At 37.7% G+C, this 21171-nt stretch overlaps 1 protein-coding gene across 5 annotated transcripts in view; it reads left to right on the top strand.

Annotated features, from left to right (window-relative positions):
- Positions 1-21171, top strand: part of FAM172A (family with sequence similarity 172 member A) — a 426299-nt gene that overhangs the window by 40279 nt on the left and 364849 nt on the right. For all 5 annotated transcript variants that reach the window (XM_029218731.1, XM_029218732.1, XM_029218729.1 and 2 more), the window contains 2 exons: positions 5689-5790; positions 10677-10777. In XM_029218731.1, coding sequence (XP_029074564.1) covers positions 5721-5790; positions 10677-10777 — 171 coding nt within the window. In that variant the 5' untranslated portion in view covers positions 5689-5720. The remainder of the gene's footprint in view (positions 1-5688; positions 5791-10676; positions 10778-21171) is intronic.

Here is a 21171-nt window from a genome sequence, read left to right as displayed (position 1 = left end):
TAGAATCATTCTTCCCACTTGATTCTTATTCAGAATTGTTTGGCTTTTCTAGGTCCTTTGCCTTTCCATGTAAATTTTAAGAGTAAAATTGTCTATAACCACAAAAAGATAATTTACTGAGATTTTGATAGGAATTGTGTTTAAACCTATAGACGAATGTGAGAATTGACGTCTATACTATATTGAGGTTTCTAGTCCATGAACATGGAATGTCTGTCATTTATTTAGATATTTGAGTTCCTTCATTGATTCTTTGTAATTTTCATCATGTAAGTCTTACACATTTGTTACTAGATTTATACTTATTTTATATATATGTATATATTTTTGGCTGCGTTGGGTCTTCATTGCTGCTTGCAGTCTTTCTGTAGTTGCGGCAAGTGGGGGCTACTCTTCGTTGCAGTGTGTGGGCTTCTCCTTGCGGTGGCTTCTCTTGTTGTGGAGCACAGGCTCTAGGCGCATGGGCTTCAGTAGTTGTAGTACCCGGGCTCAGTAGTTATGGCTCGTGGGCTCTAGAGCGCAGGCTCAGTAGTTGTGGCACATGGGCTTAGTTGCTCCGCAGCATGTGGGATCTTCCCAGACAAGGGCTCGAACCCGTGTACCCTGCATTGGCAGGCGGATTCTTAACCACTGCGCCACCAGGGAAGTCCTTTATTATAATTTTTAGAGTGATTGTAAATGGTATTGTGTTTTTAATTTCAATTGTCCCATGTTTACTGATAGTTTCTGGAAATATAATGAAGTTTTGTGTGTTGATATTATATTCTGTGACTTTGCTGAAGTCGCTTATTAGTTCTTGGGGTTTTCTTGGTAGATCCTTGGGATTTTCTATGTAGACCATCATGTTGTTTGCTAGTTGGACAGTTTTATTTCTTCCTTTTCAGTCTTGCTTTTTTGCACTGGCTAAGACATCCAATGCTATGTTGAATAAGAATAAGGAGAATGGGGCTTCCCTGGTGGCGCAGTGGTTGAGAGTCCACCTGCCGATGCAGGGGACACGGGTTCGTGCCCCGGTCCGGGAAGATCCCACATGCCGCGGAGCAGCTGGGCCCGTGAGCCATGGCCGCTGAGCCTGCGCGTCCGGAGCCTGTGCTCCACAACGGGAGAGGCCACAACAGTGAGAGGCCCATGTACCACAAAAAAAAAGAAGAAGAAGGAGAATGGACATTTTTTCCTTGCTCGCTAGGGGTAATAATGAGTAGTGCCACTCCCATTTTCATCCCTTAATTTCTAGACCTGTGAATTCTGGCTGTGGGAGAAATAGCACTATATTTTGGACACTGATTCAGAGTATATACAGCCTTCTAGAGAATCTTGTTCCAGCCCTGCAGGGTTCTGCCACCCAGCTGGCCCTGTAACTGAGTCTTCAAAAGGCAGTCCGCCATTCTGTCAAACTAGCTGCTTCACGATGGTGGGGAGCATGTTAAGACCAGTGAGTTCCATGAGCATGGGCCCATTGCCACCCTTCTTTTGCTGTAATGTGAGTTTCTTGATCAGAAACAATGTGGTGTGGAATACCATGATGGTGGATAAAGCCTTCTGTAAGTCCATGGATAGCAGATTTGGCAGAAGCATTGAGTGCAGGGGCGGCCAGTCTGTATCCAGAGAAAGTATCTATTCCAGTAAGAACAAAATACTGCCCCTTTCATGATGGAGGTGATCCAGTGTAATTAACCTGCCACCAAGTAGCTGGCTGATCACCCCAGGGAATGGTGCCATGTTGGGGACGAAATGTTGGTCTCTGCTGCTGGCAAATTGGACACTCAGCTATGGTTGTAGCCAAGTTGGCTTTGGTGAGTGGATGTTCATATTACTGAGCCCCCATATGACCTCCTTCCTTGCCACCATGGCCACTTTGTTCTTGAGCTCATTGGGTGATGACAGGTTTGGCTGGGGAAAGAGTTTGACTGGTGTCCACAGAATGGATCACCCTGCGCACTTGATTTTTAAAATATTCCTCTGTTGAGGTTACCTTGTAGTGAGCATTCACTTGGGACACAAATATCTTCTCATCTTTTGCTCATTCAGGGAGGTCTATCCACATACCTCTTCTCCAGATTTCCTTGTCACCAATTTTCTAGTCGTGTTCCTTCCAGGTCCCTGACCGTCCAGGCAAACAATTGGCCGCAGCCCGTGAATCATTATATAATCACATGTCTGGCCATATCTCTTTCCAAAGAAATGGAACACCTAGGTGCACTGCTCTCAGTTCTGCTCACTCGGAAGATTTCTCTTTACCACTGTCATTTAGGGATATCCCCAAAAGGGGCTCTAATGTTTCAACTGTCCATTTTTGGGTGGTGTCTGAATATCATGCAGAACCATCTATAAACCAGACTCAAGTTTTTTCTTCTTCTGTCAACTGATGAGGGCTTAGGTGCACACTGATGGATAGAAGGCTGTGTAGCAGCAGTGGAGACCATAGGCGTTTGGGCCACTTCTTCACGTAACTTACTTTTGTCTTCAGGGCCTACTCAGTCCTGATCACATACATACCACTTCCATTTGATGATGGAATGCTATTGTACAGACCCAACTTTATGACTTGGTGGGTCAGTTAACACCTAGTTCATGATGGACAGCTACATGGTAAGTTGGTAGCCCGTGGTTAAGTGTTCAGTCTCTACTCAGGCCCAGTAGCAGGCCAAGAGGTATTTCTCAAAAGGAGAGTAGTTACCTGCAGTGGATAGCAAGGCTTTGCTCCAAAATCCTCAGAGCCTGTGCTGTGAAGGCAGACGACTGATGTCCTAGCTTGAAGACAGTCATACAGAGAGTGGGAATTCTGTCTTACTCACCTTCTATTCAGGCCTTCAGTGGATTGGATGAGGTTCATCCGTATTGGAGGTGGGGGGCAATCTGCTTTACTCAGTCTACAGTTTCAAATGTTAATCTCATCCAGAAACACTTTCACAGACACACTCAGAATAATGTTTAACCAAATATCTGGGCACCCAGTCAAGTTGACACATAAAATTAACCATCACACCATTCATCTGTCTATGGAAACTGGTTGCTTACTCCTTTTGGCTGTTGTGAATAAGGCTGCTGTGAACGGGGGTGTACAAATATCTGAGTCTTTGTTTTCAATTCTTTGGGGTATAAAATGGTATTTTTATCCAGTTACTGCATATGCTTTGTTGAAGTTTAGAATTCTAGTTGCTAAATCACTTTAATCACCAGAGGCATGTTTTAGCAAAAACAGTTGTGTTACATCTGATATGTATTTAGGTTATAAGAATTCAGTTGTACTGTGTTTTATAGGCGATTGAAGGGATTTTCAATGGAAATGTTTTATTATACTTGATTTTTGCCTAATCTACTGCCTTTGGAATCCAGTCTCTGTAAAATGCAGTTATATAGCATTGTTTTCCTTTTACAAAGCAGAAAAATAATTTCTGACAATTTCTTTCTACGTGTCTTCTCAATGCTAATGAAATAAAAAAAAGTCTAGTTCTCTAGTTGACAGAGGAGAAGTTTGAGCAATGCGTATTTGTTTAGTTGTTCATTTTATCATTCAAAGGAACATTTTGGTCAAAGCCAAAGCATATTTCTGTATTCAGAAGAGTTTATTCTTTTTATAAGGTAATGAAGAGAGGGGGTACACCGTTTTAGAGTTTATACAGCACATAGAATAAAAGTATGGGGATTTTGAAAGAGTACTGAGTTAGGTATTGGGGAATAAATTTATTTTATTAACCCCACTTTACTATTAAGGTCTAATTTGGGGCAGGCCATTTTACCTCTCTGAGCTTATTTCCTTGTCTCAAAGACAGTGAAGGTGATAACACATGCTACTACTTTATAGGGCTGTGATGGTCAAGTGAGGTAAAGTATGTGAAGTCTTTAAAATGATATATAGATGTTAGATGGCATTTTATGATCTGAGCTGATAGAAGGAGAAAATGGATATTAGACATAATACAGCTGCTTATGTATTGGACGGTTTTTGTGTGTCTGATTAAAAGGTTTCTAAATTTTGAACTGTGGAAGATGACTGTGAAGTAAAGGAATTCAATTCATTGGAAGGAGAGATGTGAGAATCTTCAAGCCAGTTTTTGATATTAAAAATCTTCTATTTTACTCTGTTTTGCAAAGATTTACATGTTGTTCAGAGCTTTACTAATGAATCAGAAAGTTGTCAGCATGTATCTCTTGGGCCCAGTATGCATACTTTGTGACATTTTTTATTTTACTAGACAATTTGCAAACCTTTTTTTATAAACATGTTTGTATGCTGAAAATGGTATATTTTTGTGTGAGTTGAGGTTTATTTGATACAGCAGGGATATTGAAGAATTTTAAACAATGACTTTTTAATTTTTTTTTTACAAGTTTTTTGATGTCTTATCTTTGTGTCCTACGGAAAGACTAGAGACTGGAGGTAGACAAACTATTTTTTCCTCTAGCATATTTTTATGATCTGTACAGATGGATTTGTTATATCTGTGTAAATGAGAGACAGAAATAAAGTGTTAATTCTGAGGTTCTTCTTTTGTTTAAAAGAAAGCGGGGACTGGTTTGCTATACTATGTATCCGAGGAGCTCTTTCTCTTCGGGAACTTGAGTTAGATTGAAAAAAATCTCAAAATCTAAACTTAAAAAACAAAACAAAACACATCTTTTGGGAACTAAATAAATTTGAAGTTTATCTTTAATTTTTCCGAGTTTCCATATGACACTAAGATGACATATAGTAAGAATTTTTGCCTCATCCCATGATGATAGCCTAAAAGAGATCATTAAATACTGTCTACTGACTGATTTTAGGGCTGGGGCAGGGAAACTACGAGATAAGCCTGCAGCACCTTGTAGTAACAGGAGGTAAGGAAATGCTCACAAAATAAAAAGATGTGACTGAGGAGCCGTGCCGACTGTATGCACTGTGGTGTCCTGGGTGGGATCCTGGCACAGAAAATGGACATTAATGGAAAAACTGATGAATAATATCTGGGCTTAGTTAACAGTAATGTACCGACATTGGTTTCTTCCTTTTGACAAATGTAGCCTTGTAAGGTAGGATGTTAACAATCGGGGAAACTGGGTACAGACACTATCTGTACTATCTTTCAACTTTTCTGTAAATCTAAAAAGGTTCAAAAATAAAATGTTTATTTACAAAACCTTGGTGACAGTTTTTTTTTTATTATGTATAATCAAATGATGTGAAGAATAAAAACTGTTTTGTGTTAGCCAGTTTTCTCCAGTTAGCATGTTTTAGTTTAATATTATGATCTTCCCCTCTAAAAGAATAATATGCTATATTACCATTATTTTTATTTTTAAGTTCCCTTATTCATAGTAGTTTCATTTATATGTAAGATTTAGTGACCTTTTAAAACTCATATTAACATCTGAAATTTTTAAAATGATAGGAGGTTAATAAGGTACAAATTAATAGCTGTATATTTTGAAGGGAAGAAGTTAATAATTTACCATAGTGGTACATAGGATCTAGGTTGTGATTGTTTTGAGAATTATGGTTTTGAAAGTGCTTATGTTATATTGATACTGTACCTCATCATAATATAGCACTTTGGGAACTTAAAAACGTAATAATCTTATCAGTTAAGGCAACACATAAAAAGTAATCTAACAGAACAAAAGAATACTTAAAATAATTTAAAATATAATCTTTGTTATCAACTATGAAAATGAATATAAATAAATTTTACATAATTTCTTTTCTAGATTTATTATCTAGGATAGATTTGGATGAACTAATGAAAAAAGATGAACCACCTCTTGATTTTCCTGATACACTGGAAGGATTTGAATATGCTTTTAATGAAAGTAAGTGGTGTGTGCTATATGCAAGATTTGTTTAAAAATGCTCATAGAATCATAGGACAGATAATTATTTGCTACTTTTATTTGCCAGCTAGAAAATTTTATGTGTTTCTTTTGAGAATAATGTCTTATCCTTCTATGATGAAGTTCTTCAGTCAAGTAAAAGAACTAAGTCATAATTTCCCATAGTTGTCAAGTCACTTAAACCAACGAACGTGAATTTGATTCAGCTTATGTATTTTCAGTCTTGAGGGTTCAGCTCCCTTGTATCCAGCTGGAACTCCCAATTAAATTATGTAGAAAGATGCTACTATTTCACATGTTATTTAAAATGAAATGACTGGCAATAATTATCTGTGACAATATTTTAAAGCATAATACTCAATTCCATGATTTTTTTAGGCAACGTCCTTATTGTAAAGTTTGTTAATTAAGTTCTGAATAAAATAAGCTTTGCACTTGGGATTTGGAATAACATACCATAGATTGCAAGGATGTTTCTGGAACAAAGCACAATTAAACTCTAGATTAATAACATTGTAATACTTGAAGGATAATGTTATTACAGGCCAGGTAGCATTTGAATCGCAGCTTTCTACTTGTTGCCCTGCATTAACTAAATTGGTGATCTGTCATCACTGTGTTTTTTCAAAATTTTACATGCAGTTATTTTATTCTGTTCACATTGACGATTGTCATACAACATACAAAAAGTACAAAAACCCAATTCATTTTCTAATACCAGGTTAGAACCAAGTTGCAAAAGAGAACTGTACAGTAAGTTACAAGAAGAGTTCAGGTGTCCTGTACAAATCATGCTGCCTGTCGCATGATGTATTTAAAGCTGTACATATTGCCACAGGAGAATGTCTTGTCTTTGCAGCGTCCATACAGTTCCTGCCGATGAGGCCTCCTTAGATTCATGTGTCTGTACAATATCAATTATAGGTGTTAGAACTTACAGTGACAGTCTCTGTGTACTAGAATATTAAATGAGTTTAAACAGAGCATATTAGAAACTTTGATCTCTTTTCTGATACTAATTTTCATGTTTTTTAATAAAGGATATCTAATGGCAAAGTATGTATGAGTAGTAATATTTTGTTTTTAAAAGAAATTTTATAATTTAATTAACAGAGTCAAAATTGCTCTGAGACTAATGTTGCCTCTGCCCCTCTAAAACAATTACCAGACTCCTCTTTCAGAACAGGGATTGGGGGAGTGTGTTGGTAGTGTGGGTAAATCATAGAACTATGTTTGCTTTATGGATAGAGGATATCAGTTTTCATTGAAGTCTGTCTTTCATCTTCCTTGAACATTTCTTAAAGAGAGTGGAAAACAAAGAAGCAATACACTTTTCTCTCTCACTTTCCTATCAGATATATTCATACACACATCTTTGCTTACATTTTTATACCCTTGCATGCACATGCTCTTGTACTTACACACTTTCAGACACACCTACACCTTTGCACATGCAAGTGTACTTACACATGAATGCATATGGACCCTTGCACACACCTATCATTTATTTTTTAAATATCCTGGACACTGTCTTGCATAAATATAGACTTACAGTATGAGGCAAAGATTCTTGCATTCCAAGGAGAGAATGTTACTTTTATGGATCTTATTTTTAGCATGATACAGTTCAGGGTTGAACTCAGAGTGAATAGTGAGTATTTTTTCAAAGAGGTGAGGTTCTGAAACCAGGAAACTGGTTTCATTATTAAACTGCTAAAAGGGCAGTTCTAACTTAGTATCTCCAGAGACTTTTTTTTTCAGGATTTATAATAAAAAAACTTTTATGAAAGCTTTAAATTGAAACTTTCATTACCTGATTGAAGAAGCTTCTAAATTTTCTAAAGAATTTTAAAGTTCTTAGTTGGGTAACAGAAGAATTTGGATACAGAGTTCACCCTAAGGAAAAAAAAATTGTAATGAAGGGGAAGAGATTCTTTTTACCTGCATCAAACTGATACCTTGTTCTTTCAAATCACTTTACCTTTTCAAATACTCTTCGTGTTCAAAATGCCTGTTTAGCCATTCTCCAGTTGTTGGAATTGTATAAGGTCCAGCTCTCGCTTTGGAAGATGAAGGTGAAGGCTTTTCTCCTTTTCCCTCAACCCACACTCACTATACCTCTGTACAGTATTATGAGGAAGCACACTTTCGTATCACCAAAAAAAATATTTGGACTCAGCAACAAACTGAGTTTGAATCTTGTCTTCCATGATAGCTGATATTTATTGTACTCTTACTACATGCCAGGAAGTGTCCTAAATACTTTCAATTTATTAATTTATTTAGGCCATTGATAGCTTATTTTGGGTCTTAGACTCCACCACCAATCTGATAAAATATATGGATACACTTCAGAATAATGGGCATTTGGGTATACACAGGAAATTTTACAACTGAGTTTTGGGAACTCTAAAATAAAATGTCCTAAGTCAGACCTTTGACAGTTGCTGAAGAGATTTTCCAAACCTTTGAGAAATACCAAATTTGCAGATACAACTATAACATAAGTGATCCAGATTATCTTTTCTGGTTAGGAATGCTTACTTTCTTTGCCTCTTTACCTTCTTTTCGCTTTTAATACTAGAGTAGCATTGACATGTATACACTACCAAATGTAAAATAGGTAGCTAGTGGGAAGCAGCCGCATAGCACAGGGAGATCAGCTCAGTGCTTTGTGCTAACCTAGAGGGGTGGGATAGGGAGGGTGGGAGGGAGACGCAAGAGGGACGGGATATGGGGATATATGTATTCACTTTGTTATACAGCAGAAACTAACACAACATTGTAAGGCGATTATACTCCAATAAAGATGTTTAAAAATATATAAATAAAAATAAAATCAAAAAAAAAAAAACAAGCAAACAAAAAGTACTAGTGCTGATAGTTGGCTGTTTTGATAGGGCTTATTTTCCCTAAAGTATCAAAATCATTATCACTTTATGAGAATTATTATGTCCAAAATGAACAGAGAATTAAAAAAAAACCAAACCTCTCTTTGAGATGTAGTTATAAGTATATCTAACTACCTAAACTCACTATCTAGGTAAGTCAGTTCCCCTTCACACAGCAGTCTCATAGAAAATACATTTAAAATTTTAGTGCAGCAATATTACACATTACTGTATGTCATGTACCTTTAAGGTTGCCTTAGTCAAAATGCCAAGTGCTAGATTTGCAGATGTCTTCAATCTGCTTGTATTGGTATGCTAAATGGGAATTTCCCTGTCCTAGAAAGAAAACTGTAGATGTACCTTACAATTTACGTGGCATCATCTGACCATAAAAGAGTGTTATAATGATCCAGTGCAGTGTCTCATGTTGAGTATTAAAGAACTTTACAAATAAGGATTAGCCCTTATTTTATATATTAAAAATACCCATTTTATATGTAGTAAAATTGATTCATAAAAATAATGAAATAGTTTTACTTAGAGTAGTATATTTCCTGGCTTTAGTTTCAGTGCCACAGCTTTCCTTTCAAGTCTTTCTTCACTCTTGCATGTCCTCATTGGATAAAAATCAAATACTAATAACTCCATTCAGCTTGACCATGTCCCTCTTCTGCCCCTGAAGTCTTTCTTGTGCCTCATTGCTCTTAGGATAAAGTCCAAACCCAGTAGTTTGGGCCTTCTGCTATTTGATTCCATATGTCCTCCAATGTTGTATTATTTTATTTTGTTCATACTCTTTTTTGTTTCTTTTAAACTGGGTTGTTAACCATTATTTGAACTTGCTGTCATGTTTTTTCAAAATTCTGTTTATGTTGTCTGAGTAGGGGCGGGAGGGAAGGTGTTAAAGCACTTGGTCTGTGGTCTGTTTCTCTCTTGAATACCAGGGGAATGCTTCTGGGGAAAGAAAGAAGACAGGTGGCCTGGTCTGTGCTATGAGGAGAATCCTTATCCATGGAGTATTTTGAGCAGGATAACTGGTTTGGCATTGCTTATGGTTAAACAAACCTATAATCTGTGGATATGTAGGGCATGTTTCTCTGAAAAATATCACATGAGCAGTACAACTCTCTGGCACATAAAATGGAATTGTTTTATAACCAGCATGCTCACCAATGTGTTAGGTAACTCATGTGCCCCACTTAGAGACATCACCTATTCTGAACCAGAGAGTGCTATCCAGTGAGAGGATAGGCCCTGGGAAGACATGGTCAGGCTGTTCCAGACCTGCTTTGCCTGTGCCTCTTGATTGCTTGTACCCTTGAAGTTATTAGTAAAGTTATTAATTATCAGTAAAATCTCTGAATTGTATGAGTCTGACTTGACAGTCTAAACCTGTGTTGGCTCACTGTCTCTCTCCAATTTCCATTTTAAATCTTACTTGTATTTCAACGCCTAGTTGAGAAATTGCACTAAAACCTTCTGAACCTATTCTAGCCTATAGGCATCCTTCATTTTTCTAAACTCATTTTAGACTTTATTATCTATGTGAATTGCCTGTAACAGTTTTTAGACTGTTGACTTACTTCATTCTTGTTTAACTCTCTGGAAAGTTGCTTAACTTTTAAATGTTTATGCTGTTACTCCTCAGGTAGCCTCTAAGCTTAGGAATGGGGACCACGTTCATGGCTATAGCTAGCAAAACTCCTCATACATTGTAGGCCCTCAAATATTGTTAATTTGCTTTGGATTAGAGAAACAAAGATCAGAGACATAGCATTTGAGTAGTTGGGGTCATTCTTTTATACTATGTATATGTTTGCATCATATGGATATTTGAAGAAAAAAATCTGGTGAAGAAAATGAAACTGTTCTGAGAAAGATATTTTAAATTTTTATTAGACATTATTTATTATACTTTCCATATTATTATAAATGTACTCTGAATCATAGCAATATTGTTTGTTTGTCTTCTAGAGGGGCAGTTAAGGCACATAAAAACCGGGGAGCCATTTGTTTTTAACTACCGGGAAGACTTGCACAGATGGAACCAGAAAAGATATGAAGCGCTTGGAGAGGTATGGTCGTGTATACAACTTCAACCTTGTGTTTTTCCAATTTTAAACAGTCAGAATAAAGGTTTTGAAGCTGAAGCAGTACATGCACTCTTTCTACAAAAAAGTGATTAAAAACAGTTTTTGCATTTTTTAATTTTTTGTGGTAATGCTAGAAACATACTTTCAGTTTAAAAGTTTATGTTTTTACATAAATATATCCTTTCCATGACCTTAATATTTTGTAGTGAGTCGTTATAAAGGGAACAAATTCATTCTAAATTTTCTATTTTTAATGTTTTTAGGAGCTTGAATCCTCTGCTGTGCGAGGAAGAATAAGTGTTCTTTTAAGTGCTTATCTAAAACAAAAAACAAAAATCAAAAGAGTTGCCTGTGTTAACTATGTGAGGTGATGCATGTGTTCATTATCCTGATCTTGGTAATTTTTCTACAATGTATAGCAAATCATCTTATTGTGCACTTTAAATATATACAATTATAGTTGTCAATTATTCCTGAAAGTTAAAGAAAGTACTTATGTATATGAAGAAGATTGATATTTGGCTAATAAATTGGATATAACCTACTTAACCTCTGACTGGATAAAGGATTAGGCCTTGTGAAACATTAGATACCTCACATGCTACCACTGGTAGGAACCTTTGAAAATGTCATTTGTCATTCAAGTGAATGTTTTGTTAAAACTCAAAGTTGTACTCATTGGCGTCATATTAAGTATTTTCAGTAAAATGCATATGGACACATTTGTTTAGTGCGATAACTAAACAGCCACTTTACTTCTATAAGGAAGAGCTGAAAGTTTTATTTCTTTTTTGGCTCTTTAATAAAGTAGTCAAAATTATTTGGTTAAACAGTAGCATAAAGAATACATGAAATTTAGTTTATGTTTTCCGGGAGACAGTTTTCCTTGGATCTCTTCATTTCTGCACGTGTCTGAGCAAAGACATTGACAGCTTTTGTTCTGGACCATCTTTTTGAGGATGTCTGTATAGGAAACAGCCTTGGAAGAGAGAGATTGTGTCTTCCTCCAAGGCAGAGGGCAGATTTGTTTGTGTCAAGGTACTTTCACCTTCCTTTCCCTACTAGTGGCAAAGGATGAGCAGATTTGCTAGCAACCCCCTCGTTAGATTGGGCTTCATAAGTTTGAGGTTCCACAGCCATGATACAATGTCACTATGTGCTCAGCCTCTACCCTGGGCGTATCAACATTGCCTCTTTGGTATTTGAGGGGCAGGAGAAACAGATGAAAACATGAAGCTCATACTGCTTGCTGTAACCTCGGTAATAAAATCCTTTGTCTCTTACCCAGGAGTCTAGTGTCTTCTGGCTGCAACCATGAAACTGTAGTGGGCTAACTTTTTAACTTGCAACTCAGAGTAAAATCACAGACTCTTGAGAGTTCTTGACGTTGTTCTCCAGCATTTGTAACTTAACTGTATTTAATGCCCTGAATGATTTCTGCTGTCCATAAAAAAGAGTTTGCCTAATTCCACGTGACTTAATTATGTGCTGCAGACTGATAGTATTTTTATTATAGAATATCCATACTATATGGCCTTAGAGAAGGACTGGGATTGTTTGTTTATTTTTAATGAGGATTACATTTTACTCTTTTCCATAAGCCATGTACATTTGTTCACTTGGATAGGTGCTGTTCTCCAAACACCTGCATTTTTGACATCTGTATCTTTTTCAGTCTCAATCTATATCCTCCAACATCATCTTTATCAAAATCTAAGTAGTGTGTCTTATTAGATATTCCCATGTGTAAGTGATTCCTTTCTCCTGAGATCTCCTACCTAATTCTTTGGACATATGGAGGGTCACAAAAAATTTTTAACCCTCACAGTCAACTCAAGACTTATGTCAGTATAATTCTCAAAGTTCTTGTATAACTGTCTACAGTTCCTAGAAGACAAAGAAACATCATGTTTAAATTCCGGAAATATTTACTACTTCATATTACCAATAAGATCTCTAGTTCCATTAAGCGAGAACCTGTGAAAAGCCTCTCACCACAATGTCCTAGATGTAGAAGCACTGAAAAATCTCCTTTCTCCTCAGTGATGGATAGGACGGAATTCAGAAATTTGAGTTTATTGCCTGGGAGGCTGCCTTAATAAACAGCTTTGGATATGCTTAAGATTTAAGTTTTAAGGAAACGAATTTTGACTTCAGGCTATAGTCTAAACCAAAAGCCCTTCTGTTTTCTTAAGTGTTTTCCTACTGAATATTGAGTTTTGTCTTGAGCTGAGAGGTACTATATATGTTTCACAACTGCTGTTTTAGTTTATGTGTATTTCTCTCTTAAGGAGATTATTATAGCAGTCATTCAGTAGAAATTGTTTTTAAGACTTGCTCCTGAAATGCTCTATCATTTTTATGTAAATTAAACTTATTGTGTAAGTAAAATAAACTGAGATGACATTTTCTTTTTAGAATGCAGTGCCATAAGTACACAAAAGAGTACTCTTTACCTTCAAATAGTTAACATTTTTGTAATCAAATGCTTTTGCTTATATGTATATATATTTTTTACTGTCTACATATAGCTTGATAAAAACATATAGCCTTTAATAAGTTTGGTTAATTTCTCTAAATTTAGAAAGATACTTTCAGTTTTAGGAAGTGGGAGAGTGGTGTGAAAGGGTAATTTTCAAAACAGAAGTCTTTTAATGTATGTACATTGGAGCAAAAGGCCGAGGAATAACATTTCTGGTAGACACAGAAAGACTAGAAAGGCTATCATGTTACGTAGTAAATAGAATGGTAAAAACTCAGCATGTAACTTGTCAAATTTTCTCAACTGTCTCTTTCATGTCAATACTGAATTATTACTAAATGCAGAATTTGTAATCCAGCAGAAATTCTAATGAAAGATTTGATTTTCTTTCCTAATTTGGGTCTTTGCATTTCCTTTGATATTTGTTTACTTCTTTAAAAATTAATAAATTGTCAATGTACTTATTAGTAAGAGCATAGCAGTGATTGGATAGTCTTACAAGCTTGGCTTTTTATTCATGGATAGGATCACACTTACAAAAAAAAGAAAAAGTAAGGGCATAATTTTTTTCCCTGGACCTAAATTAGTAGTATGTCTTGTAAAATAGTGGAAACTTACTGAAAAATATTGCATCTAAAAAAATGGAATTTATTGAAGAATGTAGGCCAGCAGTGTCTTTGGGTTTTTTTCTAATGGCCATATTTAGGTACTTGAAATAGGAGCAACTTAAAGTAAAGAATAATAATATAAATTATTATTTTAATATTCAAATATTTGAATATAATGTGATTATCTGTGTATAACTATTACCTTCATATAAGGTGAAATTCTCACATCTCATATTGTGACAGAAACAAAGGTCTGGCTGTCAGGAGATCTGGGTCCTAGTTCTGGCTCAGCACTATCTGTGTGACTGGGAAAATATAAGATGAGCCTAGGACATCATCTTTTTCTGGAAAGCAAACATTTAGTCTAATGGAAGTATGTGAAGAGGACAGAGAAACCAACTTGAAAGGATTTCCTTTGGCCGAAATTGGGACAATTCGAGGGTAAAACAGAGTTAGGATTCTATTGATTATAAAACATTTAATTAAAAAGTCATGATTCCATAACATTTTAAAAAAATGTAGTTAATGTGCTATCGTAAGATGAAAATTATCTGAAAATTGGTAATCAAAAGGAGAGAATTAAGTAGCTAGACTTTTTATTAGGAACTGTTGTTCATTTGCAGGTGAGGAAGGAATGTTCTACTTTACCAAAGAATACTGGCTACTAAAAGTAAAAAAATATGACAAAATTAGAAAATCACCATAATTCTAAAGATGTTCCCTCAAGATTCGCATTTCCTGCTTAGTCAGTCAAACACTAATCTAGGAGCTACTGTGAAGAGACTTTGCAGATGTAATTAAGGTTACTCGTAAGCTGATCTTAAGATAGGGAGATTGTCCTGGATTATCTGGGTGGATTCAGTACAATCACAAGAGTAATTATAAAGCAGAAGAGAAAGGCAGAAGAGTCAGTCACAGAAATTCTGCAGAAGAGGCAGGAAGAGAGATTCCAAGCATGAGGATTCAACACACTATTGCTGGCTTTGAGATAGAGGACCCACTTGCAGGAACCAGAGAGAGGCCTGTAGGAGCTAAGCGTATCCCTGAACTGACAGTTAGCAAGGAAAACAAGGATCTCAGTACTGCAGCCTCAGTGAACCGGATTTTGTCAACAACCTGAGTGAGCTCGGAAGGGGACTTTCTCCAGAACCTCCTCATAAGAGCCCATCTGGCTGACACCTTGATTTTGGCCTTGTGAAACCTAGAGCAGAGAAACCAGTAGAATCAACCCAGATTTGTGATCTATAAATTGTGAGATGCTAAATTGTGTTTAAGCTATTAAGTTTGTGGTAATGTGTTAAATTAGTAATAGAAAACTACCACACAACCCCTTAATGAAATGATTGATTCAGATGAGCATCATGAATGTATACTAATTTCATTAGGTGAAAGGGTGTGAGGGAATATTTGCACAGTGTATTTGTACAGAATATTTGCAAAGTATTTCCAAAGTATCACCTCACAGATTTCTTGCAATTGTAAGGGGGCAAAATATGTACCTTAAAATAGAGATCTAGCTGTCAGCACATTACCTAAGTGAACAAAGTTAGTATCACTATTTTATTTTATTTTATTTTTTTTGTGGTACGCGGGCCTCTCACTGTTGTGGCCTCTCCCGTTGCGGAGCACAGGCTCCGAACGCGCAGGCTCAGCAGCCATGGCTCACTGGCCCAGCCGCTCCGCGGCATGTGGGATCTTCCCAGACCGGGGCACGAACCCGTGTCCCCTGCATCGGCAGGCAGACTCTCAACCACTGCGCCACCAGGGAAGCCCAGTATCATTATTAATAGAAGAACTTGACGTTACGCGTCTTCTGATACGATGCAGTTTGAAGTACACAGCATTAACCGTGAATATTCTTGCTATGTGTATTGAATCTGACGCTAATCAGACCTTTAGATGTGTCTTCCATTTTCGTGAAATATAGGAATAGAGGGAAAAGTAAATGACACCACAAGGACACAGTCCAGAACATGGGACATGTAAAACACAATGCCATTAAAAATACCGAAAAGATTTATGTATCAGAGGTAAAGAAACTGTTGTAGATGAAAATAAACAAGGAGATAGCAACCAGTTTCAGTGTATGAACATTGATGGGATTTTTGTTTAAAAAAACTAAAGCAAACAAAGAAACCTCTACACTCTTTAGGGGCAACTGAGGAAGAATTGTTCGTTTCTTTAGGTGTGATAATATTATGTATTACAGTTATGTAGGAAAATGTCCTTATTCTTAGGTGATGCTTGTGAAATATTTAGGGAGAAGGTCATGATGCCTGCAAGCTATTTTTAAACGCTTCTTGAGAAAGAGGAAAAAACCACAGAAATAAACAGAAAGCATATATGGCAAAATGCTGTTAAGAATTGTTCAGTCAAGGTGGGAGATGTAAAAGTGTTTATTGTACTATTTTTCAACATTTCTGTGTGTTTGAAAAGTTTCACAAGTTGAGTATTGGGGACGAAGAAGCTGGTGATAGGAACCTTGAAGGAGCTTTGTGTTTGTGAGTGTGGCTTTTTCCCTGTCAGGCTATATACTTCAGTGTTCTTGGACTGTACCATTTTATTTGAGACCCTTCAAATATCTAGAATTTGAAGTACTTCTTTCTGGGATAACAACATCCATTCTAGCACTGGAGTTGTCTCCAAAGAGTTTGTTCCATTTCTTTAGAAATACCTTACTTAGTATTTTGCCTGGGGCATAAATGCATTTGGCATCACAGAGGGAATGAACTAGGTGGGTGAGTATTATGACAGTTTCTATGAGTCTCTCATACTCCTATATGTCTTATTAGATATGCCAAGAATACAGGAGTCTGCCTGCTTTTTACCTGGGCCATTTCTCAAGAGTTGTGTTTGCAACAGGCAGTATTGAAGCATGAGGTTAGGTCTTCCTCTGGGACAAAGAACAGGCTTGCTTACAGCTTACTAGGAAATGGTGGGCTCCCCAAGCTCGGTATTCCTCAGCTTTGACCTGAACTGCTCTGTGTGCAGCATCCATCTATGGTCACATCATGTTGTGCCCCAGGGACTTGGGGTCCAGGGAACCAGTGCAAATATGCTGATGCTATGCTGTGATTAATAGTCCTTTATCTGTGACCCAGAAGTTTTGTGTCTGTTGTTAGCACCCATGAAAGTTAACAGGCTAGATGATTAGTTTGTAACTAGGGCAAAAGCAAATCTCAGACCTGTCAGTGTAATCCCTCTGTTTTCAGTCTGACTTCTCACTTCCACTCTTCACTGGATCTGCATTTTCCAAGCCTTGAAACCCCTGAGGTTCTGCTGGGCCAGTAACCTACTTTCCTAGTTTAAATGGATGGCACTACCATTCATCCAGTTTTGTAAGGCAGAAACTACATAGTCCTTTCACTCTTCATGTTTGACTTCATGTGACCAGGTCTTGTTATTATACCTTTTTATGTCACATCTTTTTCCATGTCTATTGCTACTGGTTTAGCTTAGGTCTGTATCATCTCTTAAACTAGATTACTGCAGTTCAGCTTCATGATGAAATGCATCCCCCTGTCAGAATTCATATGTTGAAGCTCTAACCTCTTATGTGATTGCATTTGGAGATAGGGCTGTTAGAAAGTAATTAAGATTAAATGTGGTCATGAGGGTGGGGCCCTAATCTGATACGATTGGTACCTTTATAAGAAAAGATCTCTCTCTCTATTCCCCCTTCCCTCTCTCTCTCTCTCTTTTCCCCACTTCATGTACACACTGAGGAAAGGCCATGTGAGGACAGAGCAAGAAGGTAACTGTCTACCAGCCAGAAAGAGCCCTCTCACCAGGAACCTAATCAGCCAGCACCTAGATCTGGTACTTCCCAGCCTTTAGAACTGTGAGAAATAAATTTCTGTTGTTTATGCCACCTAGTCTGTGGTACTTTGTTATGGCAGCCTGATCAAACTAAGACACTACCTGCAATGTGGTCCATCCATGCCTGCTCCCCTCCTTCCACCTCCATCTTTGAACCTGTTCTCAATGCTGCTACCAGAGATATCTTTTAAAGCTGCAACTGTGAGCATGTTTGCCTGTTTTTAGAACCTTTATGTGCTTCCCTACAAAATGAATTTCAAACTGCTTGCCTTGTTATACCAGACCTTCATGAGTTGGCCCTTGCATATTTTTCTGGCTTTATCACTTGCCTCCTCTCTTGCCCCAGTTCCCACTCACCCTATGCTTGAGCTATATAAACCTACTTGTGGTTTTCTAATATGCCATGCTGTTTTATATCTCTGGGCCTCTACTCATGCAGGGAGCATTTGGTGCCAAGGATGCAGCTTTACCACCCTCCCTCCCATCTGCTTGCAGAATATTTATTCATCTTTCAAGCTTAGATCAACCTCTAAGAAAACTTTCTCTGATCCACATAGGATAGAATGGACCTCTCTCTTCTTTGTGTCTCAAATTTGCTTTTAAAATAATTCTGTTATAACACGTATAATATATGATTTCTCTTAGTGTGTAATGTATCTTTCTCCTTTTACTAGATGTGTTGGGGGCTTACCTAAGGCTAAATAGATAGTGTATTAGTCAGGGTTCTCCAGAGGAACAAAACCAATAGGTTGTACATATAGAGAAAAATACATTTATTTTAAGCAGTTTGCTTATGTAATTATGGAGGCTGGGTGAGTCCAAAATCTGATGGGGAGGCCGGCAGGCTAGAGAACCAGGCAAGAGTTGATGTTGCAGTTTGATTTCAAAAACAGTCTGCAGGTAGAATTCCCTCTTGCTCTGGGGAGATCAACTTTTATTCTTTTAAGCCCTTCAACTGATTGGATGAGGCCTGCCCTCATTAGGGAGGTCAATCTGCTTTACTTAAAGTACACTGATTTACATGTAAATCTCATTCGAAAACACCCTCACAGAAACAGCCAGAATAACATTTGACCATGTATCTGAGCACCATAGCCAGCCAAGGTGCCCCATAAAATTAACCATCACAGATAGTGATCGTATCTAGATGTAATTTAGTCTGAATATGCCATAAGACCTCACATAGCCTTCCTCAGGCTCAGGGTGGAGTCATTCTCTGCAGGGATTCAAGCCCACAATGTGATGCCTACTGTTTTTTTCCCACTAGAACCACACAATTTCTTTCTGTCCTGATTAATTGCTTTCCATGCACAGAAACAAGGGTGATATGTATTTGTACTATGGCATGATAGGCATTAGGCAGCTATGTTTTTTTCCATTATAGCCAGGAACTTTTCTAAGCTTTCAGTCATTAAGGTTTACAGTTTCACAGTGACCAGCCTGCTAGGAGTTGTATATTGCATGATTTGATGGCCCAGCAGGGAACAATTCCTGGAAATTCCTCCCCAAATCTATCTTTTGTAGTAGATGTAACCTGATAAATAAGAATCAAAAGATACTGGTATACTACTAGAGTTCCATTCATTCATCAGCAGTTGGTCCTTTTCAGCATCGTAGTGAAGGACCAAAATGTCTCCAGTTTGATGCTACTCAGGTTAGACCTTGTCAGGTTCCAAAACAGAGGCAGTCTTGGCAAACATATAGCTTCACCCGTTGGGCATTTACTGTTGTAAGACACAATAGAAGAATTGTATTGTCATACCAGCATCCTCCCCAACCCCATCTTCCTCAGATCCCTTGCAAAAGCAGAGAATTCGATTTTGTGGGGACCCTCCTTTGGTCCCCTTCTTGCTGAGTGTGAGCATACACTTGTGAAGGTCTGTAAGCTAGCCCTTCTTGACTTTATTTCTACCCATTTTTGATAACAGATGTTCAGTTGCCTGCTCCAGCTTTCTGTAAACCTCTATGCTAAGCATGATAAGCAACATGATATGTGCATTTGAGGTGTTGTTTCTTCACCTGTGGTTAGACACTATGTGCCATAAAATGCAGTTTTTGACCTGAAAGCTTTCCAAATCGGTTCTGTGTTTTTTGCTCCAGTCCTTTAATTGTGTTTTGAGTGTTTACATCTACCTCCAAGTATGCAAAGCTCAGTCCAGAGTGTCTATACCTCTCACGCCCATTATAGTCTCCCGGGGCTATGGGCAGTGGTCCAGTATAGTTCACTTGCCAACTGTGTGTGGAGCCTTCACTGTAGGAAATCTGCCTCATAGCTGTTTGCAGTCTGTCTTATCATTGGTGGATGGTACAGTCCTTGTTGGCATTTTGTACCTCAGAACATACAAGAGGAATAAGCTGACTGTCAGTCGCTGTTGCACGGCTACAGCTCTGCTGTGTCCATATAGTTCATAAGCCAAAGCGGCAATGTTGAGTCGAGTGAGCATACTAAGTATCCACCTGTTGGTTAGAGTCACCTTATGATTATTTTGATGGGAATCCACACGTCCTCCTTTAAATAAAGAGTCCCTTAAATTCCCATAGGGTCATGCCCCTTACTCATGGGCATCTGCCATAGGCTCCAGTCTGCATTTCTGAATTACTTTCCTAGTTCACTTTTCCATAGCCCATCTGTCTGACCGTGTGACCAAGCCATTCACTGGCACCCATGAGTTACACAAACTGCAGGGCCCATGGGGTTGTCTAATTCTCCTGTCACTGAGAGGATAACAACGTGTAGTTCTGCCCACTGAGATGATTTATTCTAATCTTCTTTAATCAGAGTTTCTTCCATCAGTTGGTCACAGTGTGGAAGCTTTCCAAACAGGATGCTGTCTGTCACCTTGGAACTGACATCTGTAAACCAAGCAGCTTTTTGTTTGTCAACTAGGGGCTGCTAGTAGGATGCTCCCCGTGTGGCACTAGGATCCAGTAGTCATCCAGGTACCTCCAAAGTTGGTCCTAAGGGAAAAGAGGCTGTCTGCTCATAAATATATATCTTATTGTTTTCCTCTGATAGATATTCCTGTATCAACCATTTCCATTTCATTATGGAAATTTTCTTTTCACTGCCTACCTTATTAGAACGTTACTCTGACATTACACGAAACATTATGGGTAGCTCAGATCTCAAGATTATTTCCTTCAGTTATGGAGGCAGTTTCAGTTAATGACCGGTAACAAGCCGTTGTCTTTCAAACAGCATGTACTGTGTTGCTGCATCTGGACATTTTCTTGTCTAAAACCCAGCAGTCACTGCTGGGCAGCACTCACAGACTTTTGCCATAAGTTCCAGTCCGGATGAGTGAATTCAAGTTACAAAAACTTGCAAAATTATATATAAGTGTAGATCATAAGAACCCACATATATTGACTGGGCTACTATGGCCTTTTGTAATTCAGACATAGCCTGCTGTTGCTCAGGCTCATTTAAATATGCTCATTTAAATATGCTCATTTAAATATGCTCA

The sequence above is a fragment of the Monodon monoceros genome, unplaced genomic scaffold (assembly GCF_005190385.1).
Source record: "Monodon monoceros isolate NGI ecotype Baffin Bay Population unplaced genomic scaffold, NGI_Narwhal_1 Super_Scaffold_12, whole genome shotgun sequence".
Classification (NCBI taxonomy): Eukaryota; Metazoa; Chordata; class Mammalia; order Artiodactyla; family Monodontidae; genus Monodon; species Monodon monoceros.
The sequence above is the reverse complement of the archived record's forward strand: the minus strand, read 5'-3'. Positions and strand labels throughout refer to the sequence as shown.